The sequence below is a fragment of the Camarhynchus parvulus genome, chromosome 14 (genome assembly GCF_901933205.1).
Source record: "Camarhynchus parvulus chromosome 14, STF_HiC, whole genome shotgun sequence".
NCBI lineage: Eukaryota > Metazoa > Chordata > Aves > Passeriformes > Thraupidae > Camarhynchus > Camarhynchus parvulus.
This window is the reverse complement of record NC_044584.1, coordinates 4,983,004-4,997,639: the sequence shown is the minus strand read 5'-3', so window position 1 is coordinate 4,997,639 and position 14,636 is coordinate 4,983,004. Positions and strand designations below refer to the sequence as shown.

General features: G+C 51.2%; 1 protein-coding gene across 2 annotated transcripts; it reads right to left on the bottom strand.

The window, feature by feature from the left end:
- Positions 1-266: 266 nt before the first annotated feature.
- Positions 267-13,519, bottom strand: ZNF598 (zinc finger protein 598). Of its 2 annotated transcripts, none has more exons than XM_030958479.1 (12): positions 13,336-13,519; positions 12,113-12,225; positions 10,790-10,919; positions 9,321-9,532; positions 7,876-8,093; positions 7,070-7,187; positions 5,876-6,060; positions 5,475-5,547; positions 4,356-5,101; positions 3,251-3,386; positions 2,344-2,488; positions 267-2,233 (listed from the first exon to the last, which is right to left on the bottom strand). In XM_030958479.1, the coding sequence occupies exons 1-12, from the start codon at positions 13,507-13,509 to the stop codon at positions 1,886-1,888; spliced, it is 2,598 nt and encodes an 865-aa protein (XP_030814339.1). In that variant the 5' UTR covers positions 13,510-13,519; the 3' UTR covers positions 267-1,885. The 2 variants fall into 2 exon arrangements, with proteins under 2 accessions (XP_030814339.1, XP_030814340.1); XM_030958480.1 differs by having other exon boundaries at positions 5,475-5,544.
- Positions 13,520-14,636: the final 1,117 nt, after the last annotated feature.

Sequence of the window (14,636 nt, the reverse complement as noted above, 5' to 3'; positions counted from 1 at the left end):
GAGGGCTGGGGAGTTCAGTTTCTTTGCCAATACCTCTGTCCGAGCAGACGCTTCCAGGAGTTGCAGTTGTCACTAACCTCTGTGCAGTGTAGTATAAAGTGGACTGTGTATGGAAATAAGTTTAAAATGTTTACAATTTTGTATATATTATATATATAAAAATATCTTTTGAGAGAACAATCTGTGATTCTGTATTTTGGGTGTCTGTGTAACCAACTGCAACTTATTTTCAATAAAGAGCTAAAAATGAATAGAAAAAAAAAAGATTTGGTAGTAACTTTATTGAATCAGGTGAGCACAAGGAACAAGGAAACTGCAACATCAGGCCCCAGTGATGCAGCAGCTCGAGGGAACTCCCAGCAGCACCTCCCAGGGAACTCAGAGCTGCTGATGGAGAAGGAACTGAAACCCAAGGGAAGACAAGATGCTCCTGCAGGGAAGACATTTCACTCCCTGAACTTTACCAACCAAATGGGGACAGTTGCTGACTGGAAGTGGTGGCAGCACCCAGCCCCCTCAGGGGCCAGGATCAGCTCCAGGATCCTGAGACAGGAACAGGGACTGCCAGGGGCTCGTGCACCCAAATCACCTTCCCCAGCCCCTTCTGGGCCAAACCCAACGTGCACAGGTGGTCAGAACAGTCTTAAATATTCAAGAAAAGAAATCCAAAGCACTTTGCAGCCTGAGAGCAAGCAAAAATAACACATGTAAGGCAAGGAAGGGTGGCTGTAGGCAGGAGTAGCTCTTGGGCAATACTCTGAGCTCGATTCCATAGAAATGATGATGCTAGAAAAGCTGTGTTTCATCGCTACAAATCACATAAATTAATGTCAGCTTTGTTCCTACACGTTAGAAATAACTAAACCTGGAGATGGGAGAGAATCAGACACTGAACTACAGCCAGGGGGGACTCCTGGCACTCCATCAGCTCAGAGCTGCTGCTGGAGGAGTCACTTCCGAGGAGGAAGAGATCCCCCTCTTCCTCTGGGGTGGAATTTGGGGGTGCCAAGGAACAGGAGCAAAGCCAGCCCGGCGGTACCGAGGGAGGTGCAGGTGTCAGACTACTGTAAACAGATAAATGCACTTAAAGGCACTGCAGAAAACATGGTCAGTAATCAGCAGCATTTAATGTCCCAGGATGCTGTTGGGAGCTCCCACCAGTAATACATCCAAGAAATTAGAAACATGGCAGTCATTAAATAAAATTCCCGTGTGCTTTACGAAGAGTAAAGCCTTAATGCTGTTACTGTACATGCAGGGCTACAAAATCAGCTTCTTGAAAGAACTTTACAGAAAAAGTCAGAGGCAACTTCAAATCTTGCACAGATCGGCCCAATTCTTCAAGCAGCAGAACTGACTCTGCAGAAAGGGAAACTCTGCAGCCCAGTGTGTGCAGCTCTCCTGGTCACACATCCCAGGGAGCAGCACTCTCTTGCACCTTTTACCCCTGACTAGTGTGATCTTCACTGAAATAGCACAAAAAAAAAATCAGAATGTTATAAGGGAAGCCACCTCCATTCATTTCAGCGATCCATAAACTTCCCCCACCCCCAAACCAGAAAGAAACCCCCAAACCAGAAGCTTATTCCCCCACTGAGTCCCCTGTCATTCTGCAGATCCAAAAGGATTCCCAGCTATTGCATGTTCCAGGAGGAAGGAGCCCTGCCTGTCCCCCCTGCAGCTCAGCCTAACCCAGCCCAGATTTGGGAGCTCAGACAGCGGGTGGGGATGAGCTCTGGCACATTCCCCTGATCCCTTTGCCCAGGAGGGCTTCCCAAATCACCTGCTCCTCTCTGCCTCAAGGGCACCAGCCCCCAGCTACTGCCAAACCTCATTCCAAAGTGCACAGCCACAGCCAGGGCCCGGGTGGCGGCCCTGGGGAGAGCTAACTGATGATCCTGCTGATTGCCTGCAGCGAGGGGAACTCCTCATCCTCGAGATGCAAAGCTTTGTGGGTCACCACGTCCTGCTGGGTCAGCACCTGCCTGCACGTGGGGCAGATGTAGCAGTCGAGGTCGGCGGGGGAGTCCGTCTGCCAAACGTTCTTTTTGTTCTTTTTGGGTTTGTTGGAGCTTTGCTTCTCCTTGATCCGGAAGTCGTTGTGGGCAGAGAGCAGTTCCTGCTGCTTGGCTGTGTCTGGCAGCAACACCAACAACTCCTTGAAAATCTTCTTGAAGTTTTCCCCCAGCAGTTCCCGGCAGCTTTTGTAATACTGAGCTGCAGAGATCAGCCCCTGCAGGGGACAAGGAAGGGAAAGAATCAGAGGAAAATGAATATTTATCTATTAAAAATCCCACTGGAATTCAGGCCTCCCAGAAAAGGAGGCTTTGGGAAGCCACTCACCTGCCTGAACTGCCCAGAATGAGTTTTAAATTTATTGAACTTGGACTCGTCGCTCTGAAGAAATTCCTTAATGGATTGTATGAGCTGGATGTTCCTCTGCTGGAAGTTCTCAGGTATCAAGTATGATCCGTGACAGGATTTTGGCCTGTGTTGGAAAAGACCAGAAGTGACCCTGACATCGGTTTGTGTCACACAAAGATGTCCTGGGACATAAATCACAAGGCTGTTCTGGTTTACAGCTGCACATCCTTCCTCAACCCAGCTACACAAAAGCAGCACACAGCTGTCTTGTCAGGATAATAAAATATGGGATTTCCATATCAGATTCCAGCTTTACACAAACAGAATGTTTAAAATCCAAGATTAATGTGGCCCTGACAAGCAGCTCTATGAGCTGAGTGCACTCGAAAGACCCGAGCAAAGACCTCACTGTGAATAAACCAACAGATAATGCAGGTTCTGTATGAAACTGACACAAAGTTTTCCCTCCCCTTTTCCCAAAAACTCCTCTTTCTGTCCCAGAAGGAACCAGAGAGCAGTTCCTGGAAAGGCCAGAGCAGTGAAGGTCACCAAGGAGAACAAGCCTCAGCACCTTGCTGCTGGGACTCCCACAGAATTGATGGGAAGTACAGGAATATGTTGGAACTGCAGATTCGCAAATAAATCTAGGATAGATCAAGGTCTGAGCAGCCAAAACATTGCACAGGTTTGCAGTTCCTCAGACTTGTAACCACACAGGGCCGTTTTATGCAATTCTCCTGAATCCAACCCACAGCACCCTGGGACTTCCCAACGGGAACCTTCCCTGGCTGGCCCCTTGGAGTCACCCCCTGTGTGCTGTCTGCAGCCCCTGTGACACCAGGGAGGTGTGAGGTGTCCCACAGCCCCTGGCAGGCCCCTGACTCACTCTTTCAGAGCTGTAGTGACGGGTTCAGAGATGGTGGAGGATGGGATGACAGCGAAGCCCGGGGGGGGTTTGCTGACAGGCACCGACAGGCCCGGAGGCGGAGGAGGGTTCTTCAACAGCACCACGGAGTTAAAGCCTGAGGGAAGCAGGGAGAGACAGGAATTAGAGCACCCACTGACCCCTGCCTAAAACCCACACCAGTCCCTGACACACTCTGCAGAAGCACCAAGAAGAGCTTGCAGTGCAGACACCACTCTATACTGGAGAAAACCTAAAAAAAAATCTTCAAGAAGCACTTGAGAGTGGCTGATGTTCCTCTACAGAGAAAGTGCTTTAATTATTCATTTACTTTCTCAATGGAAAATAATTTTGAAAGCCCACTCCAAGTCACAATGAAAAACACTTTTGCATTATTAAAGTGAACACAAACCACGGGAGGAGGCAGCGGGCCCAGCCTGGCCTCTCCCAGCAGGAGCTGCACAAACAGCGGTGCCGGCGCCTCCCGATGAGATCCCACTGCCATGAACACCACTCCAGGTCACGTTTGTTCCTGTCTGCCTGCCTTCACAAGGCCATGGCTAACAGCACGGCAGGAAACCTCTGCCAGCACAGGAAGAAGTGAAGTGACAAGTGCCAGCAGGGACAGGACACAGCCAGATTCCCTTTGCCTGCAGCGGCTTCCAAGGCAGATCTTGGAGCACAACACACGGATGTGTCAGCCCTGGGGACAGGGAAAAACCAGCTCTACATCCATGAGCCACCCCCAGCGAGCAAACACCTCCAGCTGTGGGGCAGAGGTGAGTCCCAGAGGACATTCCAGCCCCCCTGTGACACCCAGGCTGCCTCTACCTGGTAGCTGGTGGCAGAACCACACGAGAGCCAGAAGGAGTTAACACAACACATCCATGTGTTCTCTGGGCTCTCCCCAAGCAAAGCTGGCCATGCTCAGCAGTGCTTCCCCATCCCTGGAAGTGTCCAAGGCCAGCCTGAAGCAACCTGGTCTAGTGGAAAGTGCCCCTGCTCATGGCAGGGAGTGGAATGAGATGATCGTTAAGATCCCTCCCACCCAAACCATTCCACAACTCTGAGCTTATTCCCTGCTCACCTGGTGGTGGGGGCATCCTGGCTGATCCTGAGCTCCCAAGAGCTGGGAAGTCTTCCTGAGGTAAAGGGCATTTGTTAGTCACTGGGGGCTTTTTAAGGCCGGGGGGCTCTTTGGGTGCAGCACAAGCAGCTGATGGTTTCTCCGTGTGCCCGTTGACGAGGGGGCCGTGAGCAGCAGGGAAGGCCCTGCAGGGCTGCTCTGCCTCCGGGGGCTTCTCTGGGCCTGGCCTGGGCAATGGTGGCTCCTGGGGTGGGCGTGGGGACAAGGGGCTCTGCTTCTCAACCCCCATCTTCTTTTTCTTGCCCACTTTTGTAAAAGTTTGTGAGGTAGAAGCTGCCAGCAAGGACGAGACGTCGAACATGGTCGGGGTGCTGCGGATCTCCTGGGTGGTCAGGCCACCGCTGCCGTCCTCGTCGTCTGATTCACAGAGTTTATTGCTCTTCTTATTTCCTTTGGAGGTGTTCAAGGATGGTTTTTTGGCTGGCTGGTTGACACAGGGGCTGCACATGGCTTTGACTACGTTTTTACTGGAACCATTGTTCCATGCAGATGTGATGTGAGTTACTGTCCTATTGGTGGGCTTCACTTTGGACACCAGGGCTGGGAAATCCTCCTCCTGGAAGGCTGCTTTCCTGGCAGTGGCTGTGTACATCAGAGACATCCCTGATGAGATGGTGGGAGCTGCAGAGGAGGACAAGCTTGGGAAATCCTCATCTTTAAGCTTAACCAGTGCTGGCTGGGCAGAGCTGTGGGGAAGGGAGAGGACTGGAGTTACTGAGGCAGCAGAACCCCAAGGGACAGCACAAACCCACAGCTCTCCACTCCTCCTCAGACTGTCACTTAGAGTGACACAACAGGAGTTGGACCAGATGATCCTCATGGGCCCCTTCCAGATGAGGATATTCCATGATTCTATTCCATGATTCTAAGATCAAGCCAGGAGCTGATGCTGCTCATGCTGGTGAGCGGCACAGAAACACCTCCAGGCAGGAGGGGACAATGGGCAGGGGAAACCTTGGAGGGATCAAATGATCTGGAAAATTATTTTCCCCAGAAATGCAGAACACATCAATCAGCTTCTAAACGTGCTTTGTCCCTGCTGCAGCCCTGCAGACTCACCCTTGGAGAGGTCCTGCTGCAGAGCCGATTGCTGGAAAGTCCTCCTGGCTGAGCACTCCGTTAGCAGCTGCTTCTTTTGGAACAGGGACAGAAAGAGCAAAGACATTATTTTCAACCCAAACTCATTCATTCCAGAGCAGGGGCTATCAATGGCCATGACTGCAGCACTACCAAGGCCTATTTTCAGCAGCTGATGATGTCATTAACTGACATTCCAGAAGAACAATTTAAATCCATGCATCACTATTTCCTTCAATTAACTGTGTTGCCCATTATGTTGTGGCATTCAGGAAATTCATGATACTTTAAATGAGTAAAACATGGGTAAGACAGAACTTTCTGAGGGAACCTTCCAGACATTGAGATGCCCTGCAGCTGTGCAGGACCTGTCCAACACTCACCTGTGACATCGTTTGAAGACTTTGGCACACGTTTGGAGCCGAGCACGTCGGGATCCCTCAAATCCTCCTTTCTCCCCCTGCTGCTGCTGCCTTCCTCTTTGTCCTCCACCCTTTTCTTCTCTTCCTGCCGTTTGGCTGCCACAGATGCCCTGACTGCTGCTGCAACATCCCTGTCTTCTTCTTCCCTGCAGGACAGGGCAGACTCCCTTGGTCAAACAGCAAGGATCACAGAGCACTGCCTCGCTGCAGTGTCATCTCTGTGGTTCCAGCTCCAGTGACATCCCTGATCTCGTGCTGCCACCTGCTGAGAAACCCAAACCAGCCCCACCACTCCAATCCATCCCAGCCAGGCAACATTTCCTCCCTGGATTTCCAAGTTCCATGTGTGGGAATAACAATCCAGGCCAGAAGAAACCAGGGTGAACTGGGTGAGACAGTGCCAGGGATGCAGGGGGCACCTGTCTCTCTTGTTCATTTCCAAATGTATGGAATTATTCTTGGAGGCCACAGGAACTCTTTGAGGCATGGCTGGGCATGAACTCTCAACACATGCACAATCCACATGTGACACCAACAGAGGAGTGCTTTGGGATGGACTTTTTTCCCCCGTGGAATCACCAGTAATGAACCAGCTGCCCGTCCAGCCAGAAGAAAATAAGATGTGCAGGATGTAAAAAGCACTCAGTTCTGGTGTGGATGAAGAGACATAGAAATGCAAAGTTTCATTTCAATACTTAACCCTCTTCTTTTTCCAAAGCACTCAGTCTGGCCACACAGAGATCTGTTAGTCCAATGAAAAGCATGGTCCTTAGAACAGGAATTTCATGACTACCCAGACCAAAACTCCATTAAACCTGCACAGACTTGTCACCTACTTCAAAAAATCCTATTTAGAGAAGTTTGCATAAAAACAGTTGCTGGAATTAATCCAGGGTTCTGAGTTTATTTGACCCAAAAGTTGAGGGTTGCATTGTTTGCTTCCTGAGCTGAAACCTCACACAAATAATTCCATGATGACCAAGCATGTAGCCAGGACACAGGCTTGGACTGGAAGTTGTCAGCTAAGGATTCACCATGGAGGCTTCCAAATTTTGTATCACTTCCTTCCTCCTAATCCACCAACATATTGTGAATTGGCAGGTAAAGGCCAAGACTAATTTGGGGTAAAACTCCACACAAGGTCGTGCCACTCACCTCTTGTACCTCCAGCTGCCTCTCCTGTTCTGCTGGCTCCCTCGGCTGCTCAACCTGCTTGCCCTCCCTTGCCTGTTGAACCTGTCAACCTCCTCGTAGTCATCTCCACCTACAACACCTAAAACAGAGGGGAAGGATGATCACTCTCAGTTATTTCTCTAGTGTGGGCATCACACTGTGCCTGAAAAATGCAAAAACATACTGGTACAAATAAATTATCTTCATTTCTTTCTGATGACCAAGTCAGCAGTTCTCCTAAAATTACCTGTCCTCATTAAACCCACACACAGGGAAAAAATGCTACAATTCAAGCAGGAAGGGATGTCTGGATATCACCTGCTCCAGCCCTTTACTCAAAGGAAGGCCAGCTCTAAAACTACATCAGAGGGCTTTGTCTGGGCAAGTTCTGGTTATCCTCAACCTCTGCAACCTCTCAGGTTGGTGAGGCCTTCTTAAACTCTGCAACCTCTCAGGTTGGTGAGGCCTTCTCAAATTCTGCAAGCTCTCAGGCTGGAGAGGCCTTCTCAAACTCTGCAAGTTCTTGGTACTGCTCCAGGGCTTGTCTACCCTCTTTGGGAAGAATCTTCACGCCTATGAAATATTCACCAGGCGTTCTTAGAGAATAAGACCCATAGATTGGTTTGGGTGGTGGGGGTAAAGAACACCTTGCTCCAGAGCAAGGACACCTTCCACCAGGTCAGGCTGCTCCAAGCCCTGCCCAGGGCGCTTCCAGGGCCGGAGCAGTGGTGGCGGTGCCTGCCCACCCCGGCGGGGTGCCCGTCCCTGCCCTGCAGCCCCAGGCTGACCGTCGGTCCTGCGCGGGTGCCGGGGCGTGTAGGTGAACTGCAGGTCGATGTGGCGGTTCTGGCGCGCCTCGGCGCGGCTCTTGCTGTGGCAGGCGCTCTTGTGGGCCTTGTAGTCAATCTCGGTGCGGAAGGCGTGCGTGAACTGCTCTGAGCTGCAGCGGCCCTCCTCGCACAGGAAGTGCTTCTCCCTGAAGTGCTCCCGCAGGTATTCATAGTCACTGCGGAGGGAAAGCGCGGAGCTGAGCCTTCCCACTCTCTGACACAGACACTCACACAAGGGTCACGCCTTCAGTTTGAGCTCTCCCACTTCCCTGATTCTTGGGAATTCCCTGCATTGGTACAGAACTCTGAAGTCCACAGAAAGTGTCAGCAGTTCTCCTCACAGCTCAGTCACACAGAACAATCCTTTTCCAGCCCCAGAACCAAGGACACCGCTGCAGCTCCAGCCCCAAAAAGTGCAAACAACAGGGAATGGAGGAGAGCAGTCTGGGAGGGTGGGACTGCATCACCTGAGCTGGAATTGGACAATGAACCCCAATATGGAAATGGACCAAAACTTATCAAAGGGTGAAAACTCCTGACCCATTGTCCATCTTGGGTATAGCCACAGCCAGAGGCTTGTACTGCCCAAGGTGAATCCTTTGAGGCCTTTAATAAATCCCTGCTTTATTCCTTTAGCTCTGCCCAGCCACTGTTCCAGGCAGCCTCTCAAGGCATAAAGGAGAGTGAGGACAAGCCCTGGTGGTTGGTTTGTCCTTATCCCAGGGATGTTTTCCAGCTGACCCTGTTTCTGTACAGCCAGTGCAGTACAGAGGTGTTAAACCAAACCCACAGATGCTCAGCACATCCAGCTGTGCACACAACAAAAAAGTCACCTTTGTTCCCCTTGCACACAAACCTTGGAGCAGCAGGATCAAGGAATCACAGAATTAAGGTTGGAAAAGGCCTTTAAGACCATCAGCCGCTACCACCACCATGTTGACCACTAAGTCATTTTCCCAGGCACCACATCCACACGGTTTTAAACATTTCCAGGGACAGTGACTCTCCATTTCCCTGGCTAACCTCTTCCAGTACCTGACGACCCTTCCTATGAAGGAATTTTCCCCAATATATCCAATCTAAACCTCCCCTGATGCAAGTTAAGAACGCTTTTTTTTGTCCTGTCCCCCATTAGGGGTAACACACCAGACAGTTGCTGTCAGGCTGCAAAATTAACTTTATTTAATGAAGAAGACTTTAAAGCATGAGCTAGACTCAAAGTGAATATTTTGGCTATTTATTTACAGAATTGCACCTAACCTGCTGCCACTCCTCCACTCTGCTTTCAAACACTACTTACCCCTTAAATTGAAAGCACACCCAAGGAATTTTACTTCAAAATCTAAGCTAGGAAAAGGAAATTTAAGCTGGAAAAAGAACTCATATAAGCAATGTTTGCTTGCCTGTAGTACTCCTGAGCCCCCTCAGAGTCACAGAAGTGGCAGAAGTAGTGGTCCCTGCGCAGGTGCTTGAGCAGCTCGTCGTTGTCCAGGTAGCGCTCGTCGCAGAACTTGCAGAGGGGGTGGCCCCGGTGGGAGGTGTCATCAGGGTCCCCGTGGATCCGGTGCCGGGCCAGGTCCTTCCTGGAGTACCATTTCCTCTCGTAGGTGAAGATCTGGAGGGCGGGGATTGTGTTAATACATTGGTATTCATAGATTTGCATTCATAGATTTGCACTGTTTCCTATGGACACAGAACCAAACAGAACAAGCCAGGCTGTGCCCAACTTCTCCATCTGTAGGGGTGGAAGATTTGCTTCAAAAAGATGCAGTTTGACCACCAACACCTAAAATTTTTGGTGGACAGGAAGTAAAATTCAATTGATGGATTCAAATGAAATCTATCTTGCATTTATCTGAACACTGGGAATGAATTTAATTCACTTTTTTCCCTTTGGAATCTTTCTATGCTGTAATGAGTTTAAATTATAATCTCTGGAGTGGAAAAAGCCTAACTGGGTATTTATCAACAAATAGTATTTTGCATTCTCAAATTTAGAAACCCCAAGGGAGCAGTTTTATTTCCCTCTCACACCAAATAGCTGCACACAGAGGATTCACTTCAGTGAACAACTCCTGTATCACAAGCCAGCCCTCTGTCCCCACTACCTTGTGAGCTGTTTTAGTAGGATGGGATCTGGAGATACCAAAAAGATCAACCCAGCCTTGAGAACAGAATATCCTTTATTTCTGGCTTAGATAAGAACTGGGAAATTGCTCTGGGAAAAGGTTTATTTGGCTTTGCCAAGGCTGATGGACTGAAGCTTCCACAAGTTTAGAAGTTTCTTTTCAGTGGGTATGAGTAAGATGGGACTTTTTTCTTTGAAATAAAAATTTCTACAGTATTCTGAAATTAAAAAGCAACAGTTTTAATATTGTTTGTGAGAGAAAATAGCAAACAAGTTCCCTCAGTGCTGAGGGAACCCTGGGCATGAAGCACCTCACCAGAGCTCAAAGGACACCAGAAACCAAAGCAGGTCCTGCCCTCCTTTCCCACTTCCCTTCAATCAGCTCCAGGAATTCCAAGACCACAGGAAAGACTCAGCTCAGTTCCCAAACTTATTAGGGTTCATTTAGGTCAACCTGCTCACTCCTGCCATCCCTTTTGGCAGCAAACTCCAGTTCACCTGGCACAAACCAACTGTGGCACCACCACCATGGGGTTTAATTTAAACCTGGAGAACCTCCAGGCCCTCTTCATTAATCAGTTTATGGAAGGAGAAAGGCTTAAAATAAAGAAACTGGCCTCACTGCAGGAAGAGGGAACTGAAATAAATCCTTGCTGTTCTGCCTTCCCATCTTCCCAGGAACTCCTGGAGGTCATGGAGGGAAACTCCCTCCTTCCCACACATCCAAGCAGAGGCCCAGCTCACCTTTAGGTGTTTAACACAGAGTTTGCAGCAGAAGAGCTCGTGCTGCTTCCTCATGTGCTGCTCCAGATCTGCAAAGGTGTTGAAGGGCTTTGCATCCGGGCACAAGGGGCATTCGTGCTGCAGCAGCTTCCTGAGGGATGAGAGAGATTCCCAAAAATGACCCAACTCCCTCTCAGCACCCCCACACCTTTAGCACAACACAAATGTTCCATCCCTGGCAGAGGCTCCAGCTTTAAGGCTGCCCCTGCAATCTGCAGGGAGGGTTGTGACCTGCTTATTGCAAGAATTGCTTATTGCAAGAATTCTGCTGGATGGCAGGAATGGGATGGAACCAAACTACACCGAGGTTCCAGCTGCTGGAGCAGAGCTGAGCAGCCACAGAGCAGGAAGCACAGCAGGAACTCACTGCAAAACTGAGTAAACTGAAACCCTTCTCCTCCTGGAGATTCCTGCAACATTCACATCCCACTCCATTACACTTCCCACTGTCAGAAACTGAGGAATACAGTGGGGAGAGATAAACTGAATTTAAAGAATTGTATTAGGAAAGGAAGGAAAAACCCCACCCCAAAATCCCACCACACAATGGCTCCCAGGAAGAGCTGAGCACTGGTCTCACTGGGAGAACTCCTACTCCCTCATTCCCACAAATACCAAGCCAAAACTGTAAATGTCCCAAAGTTACATTCTCAGCCCAAATCAGGGTGAAAATAATGCCCAATTCTCCAAGGAAAAGGTTCCACTGCCAGTATGCATAATTTCCACTCCTCTTTCCATTATCTAAAATCCTCCCAATTAAGATTGTTATGAAAAATATTTGTAGAACACAATGCTAATGCCACATTTTTATTCTGCACTGGTTTTTTCACTTCATCTTTTTTCCCTCCCATTCAGAATTAAGATCTTTGTGTGAAGACATTGTTACTCTTCATGCAATACTCGGCACACCTTGGTTTGGTTAGTCCTTATTCAGCACAGCAGTAATTACAATTACAACAGTAATTAAGTCTTTATCAATTTCCACAGCAGCCACACAAGGAATGGGAAGGTTTTCAGCAATTTTGCTGCTGTTAAAGATGCCAAAAGTGACTTTTGTTGAGAGAACAAAGCTTGTGCGTTGTGCTGGCGAATCCAACGCTGCAGCCTCGGGAGCTGCTGAGCGCTCAGTGCCCTGCTCCAGCTGTCACCTCGCCAAACACACCTGCACAGGTGACTCAGAGCTGCCCAAATGCCAGGAGAGCAGGGCACCCCGCCCTCCCGCACAGCACTTCCTGCCACGTCCCGTGTGCCACCACGTGCTGGGGACATTCCGGGGACATTCACCTGTACAGCGCGTACACCTCGGCATCCATGAAATAAATGTCGTATTTCTTCTCATGCTGCAGCTGCTGCAGGGCAATGGAGGAGAAGGATGGCAGCTTCCTCCCAAACACCACCTGTGGGAACAGCACCGGGATGGGCACTCCAGGCAGGCACGACCTCCGGGAGCTGCCCACGTCTGCAGCCTTATGCCAGCCTCAGCTGTCACCTCCCCCGGGCACTGTCCCCTGCTGCCAGCAGGGCCATGGGACATCTTATCAACCCGCCAGGGACTGGCCCAGCCTGGCCTCTGGAGTTTGAACGGGATTAGGACACGCTCCTGGTCTGTTTTGCTCCCACAGCTGTTCCCAGAGTAAATATCGTCCAGCAGCACAACCCTTTCCACAACCAATGCCTGGCAGGAGCCCTGCCCCCGGCTCCTCCCCGGCCCCTGGGGGATCTCACGGGGACCTGGAGTTTCCAAGTGACTCAGTGTCTAAGGCTGGCAGGGAACCACTGTTTCGTGTTTCCTTAACTCCCAGGAAAGCGAGGAACTAAACACACAGCACCTCCCGAATCACCTGTACCACACACCCCTCTCAGGGCATCTCCTTGCTCCCCTGAGCTCGGAGCACTGCAGCTCCCACCTCCAGCACACACTGCCAGCCCGGGAACTGCTGCGGGAACAGCTGGAGTCACCAGCCCCAGCCCAGAAAGGCTGAGACATAAATACAGCAAGGAATTTCAGTTCTTACAGCAAAAGCCACATAAGAAATCTAGAAGTAAATTCCCAAAGAAGCCGTGGCTGCCCCTGGATCCCTGGCAGTGCCCAAGGCCAGGCTGGACAGGGCTTGGAGCAGCCTGGGATGGTGGAAGGTGTCCCTGCCATGGAGGGACTGGCACTGGATGGGCTTTGGGGTCCCTTGCATTCCAAACCACTCCAGGATTTTACGATTCCATGATCCCCCCCTAAGAGCTGCAGCCTCCTGGAGCAGGGAGCAGAGGCTCCATTCTCTGCTGCCAGAGCGAGCCCTGCTGACTTCACACCATAAACATTCGCTCTAACTCCATTTTCCTCACGTTTTGTTTCCCACTGGCCCAGGCGGCGGCACCCCTGCGAGCGGGACAGAGGGCGATAACCCGGGCGCTCCGTCCCCGCCGGTCCCACCCGGCCCATTCCCGCTGCGGCCCTGCCCGGGAGCTGCCCCGCCCGGCCAGGGCCCCCCCAGCCCCGGGCCCGGCCTCACCTGCCGCAGCTCTTCCCGGCACACGGCGCAGTACCGGACGCCGCAGAGCGCCCGCATCCTCACGGAGCAGCGGTAGCAGATGGGGTGCTCGCAGCGGCCCAGGGCCACCACGTCCAGCTCCCCGCAGCACAGCACGCACGGCCCCTCCGCCGGGCCCGGCCCCGCGCCGGCCATGGCGGCCTCGGCCCCGCGCCGCCCCGCCCGCACCACTGAGCGCGGGCTAGAGCGCCGCCCCACCATAGAGACGCACGCTCACACAGCGCTCACCGGCCATAGAGCTCCGCCCAGAGCGCCGCCGCGCTGCCGGAACTGATTCCCCCCGCACGGCCACAGCGCCGCCCCACTGATGTCACCGCGCGGTCCTCCAGCGCCCGGCTATAGAGACGCAGCGCGGTGACCATAGAGATGCACGGGGCGGAGCGGCCCCGGCTGCGCCGCTCTGGCTCCTGCTCGGTGGTGGCTCTGAGGCGGAGGAGGACCCCGGGCGTGCTTGGCGGTCTCGGACATGTTTGGTCCTTCCCGAGGTCCTTCCTGGCTGTGGGGACATGGGGACTTCGGACTCTGCACCTCAGTCTGTGAGGACATGAGGGACCCAGGGCCGCTGCTGCTCCCTCAGTCTGTGGGGACACGGGGGCCCTGATCCCACTGCCGTGCCCCGCTGCTGATGGATGTGGGATTTTTCCCCGGACAAACGCCTCCCCTGGGGTGCCAACAGACCCTCCACGGATTCATCAGATCGCCAACTCCGCCGCTTGATTTAATTTTAAATTTTCTAACCCAGCCGTGTGTTTTCCCAAGTAAACCGGGGGTGACTGGGGAAATAAAAGTGTTAAAAACGTACTTGAAACACCGCAGACACTGGGGTTTGGTATCCACGAGAGCAGGAACACAAACAAGCCCAGTGTAACATGAATAAATCTTTATTTGCTGCAGGGGGTGAGTCCCACACGGTTCCCCCTGTGCGGAGACAGCCCAGGTGTGAAAAACAATCACTTGTTTTTAGAATTTTAAAAGTTTAATAGTAAAAAAAATAGTTATAGCAATATAATTACAGCGATAATAATTTGGACAATTAGGATTAGGACAATATGAGACGATAAAAACAAAGAGTTACGGAAAGTCTGGGTACCTTTTCTGGGCAAAATAAGCCCAAAAAAAGACACCCACTAACAGAGGCTTAACCCTTAAAAACAATAGCCTATTGCATATTCATACACGTCATACTTTATTCAAAACTGCAGGTGTTTCTGCTTAATGTCTACTTCCCCCTTCAGCTTGTAAATCAATTTTCTTGGCTCCTC

Coding starts and splice junctions, on each gene's coding strand:
- ZNF598 (XM_030958479.1), bottom strand. CDS start 13,509: ATGGCCGGCGCGGGGCCGGGCCCGGCGGAGGGGCCGTGCGTGCTGTGC. Junction 12,226..13,335: donor GCCGGGAAGAGCTGCGGCAG/GTGAGGCCGGGC, acceptor CTGTTCCCACAG/GTGGTGTTTGGGAGGAAGCT. Junction 7,188..7,875: donor GCACCCGCGCAGGACCGACG/GTCAGCCTGGGG, acceptor CCTCTGTTTTAG/GTGTTGTAGGTGGAGATGAC.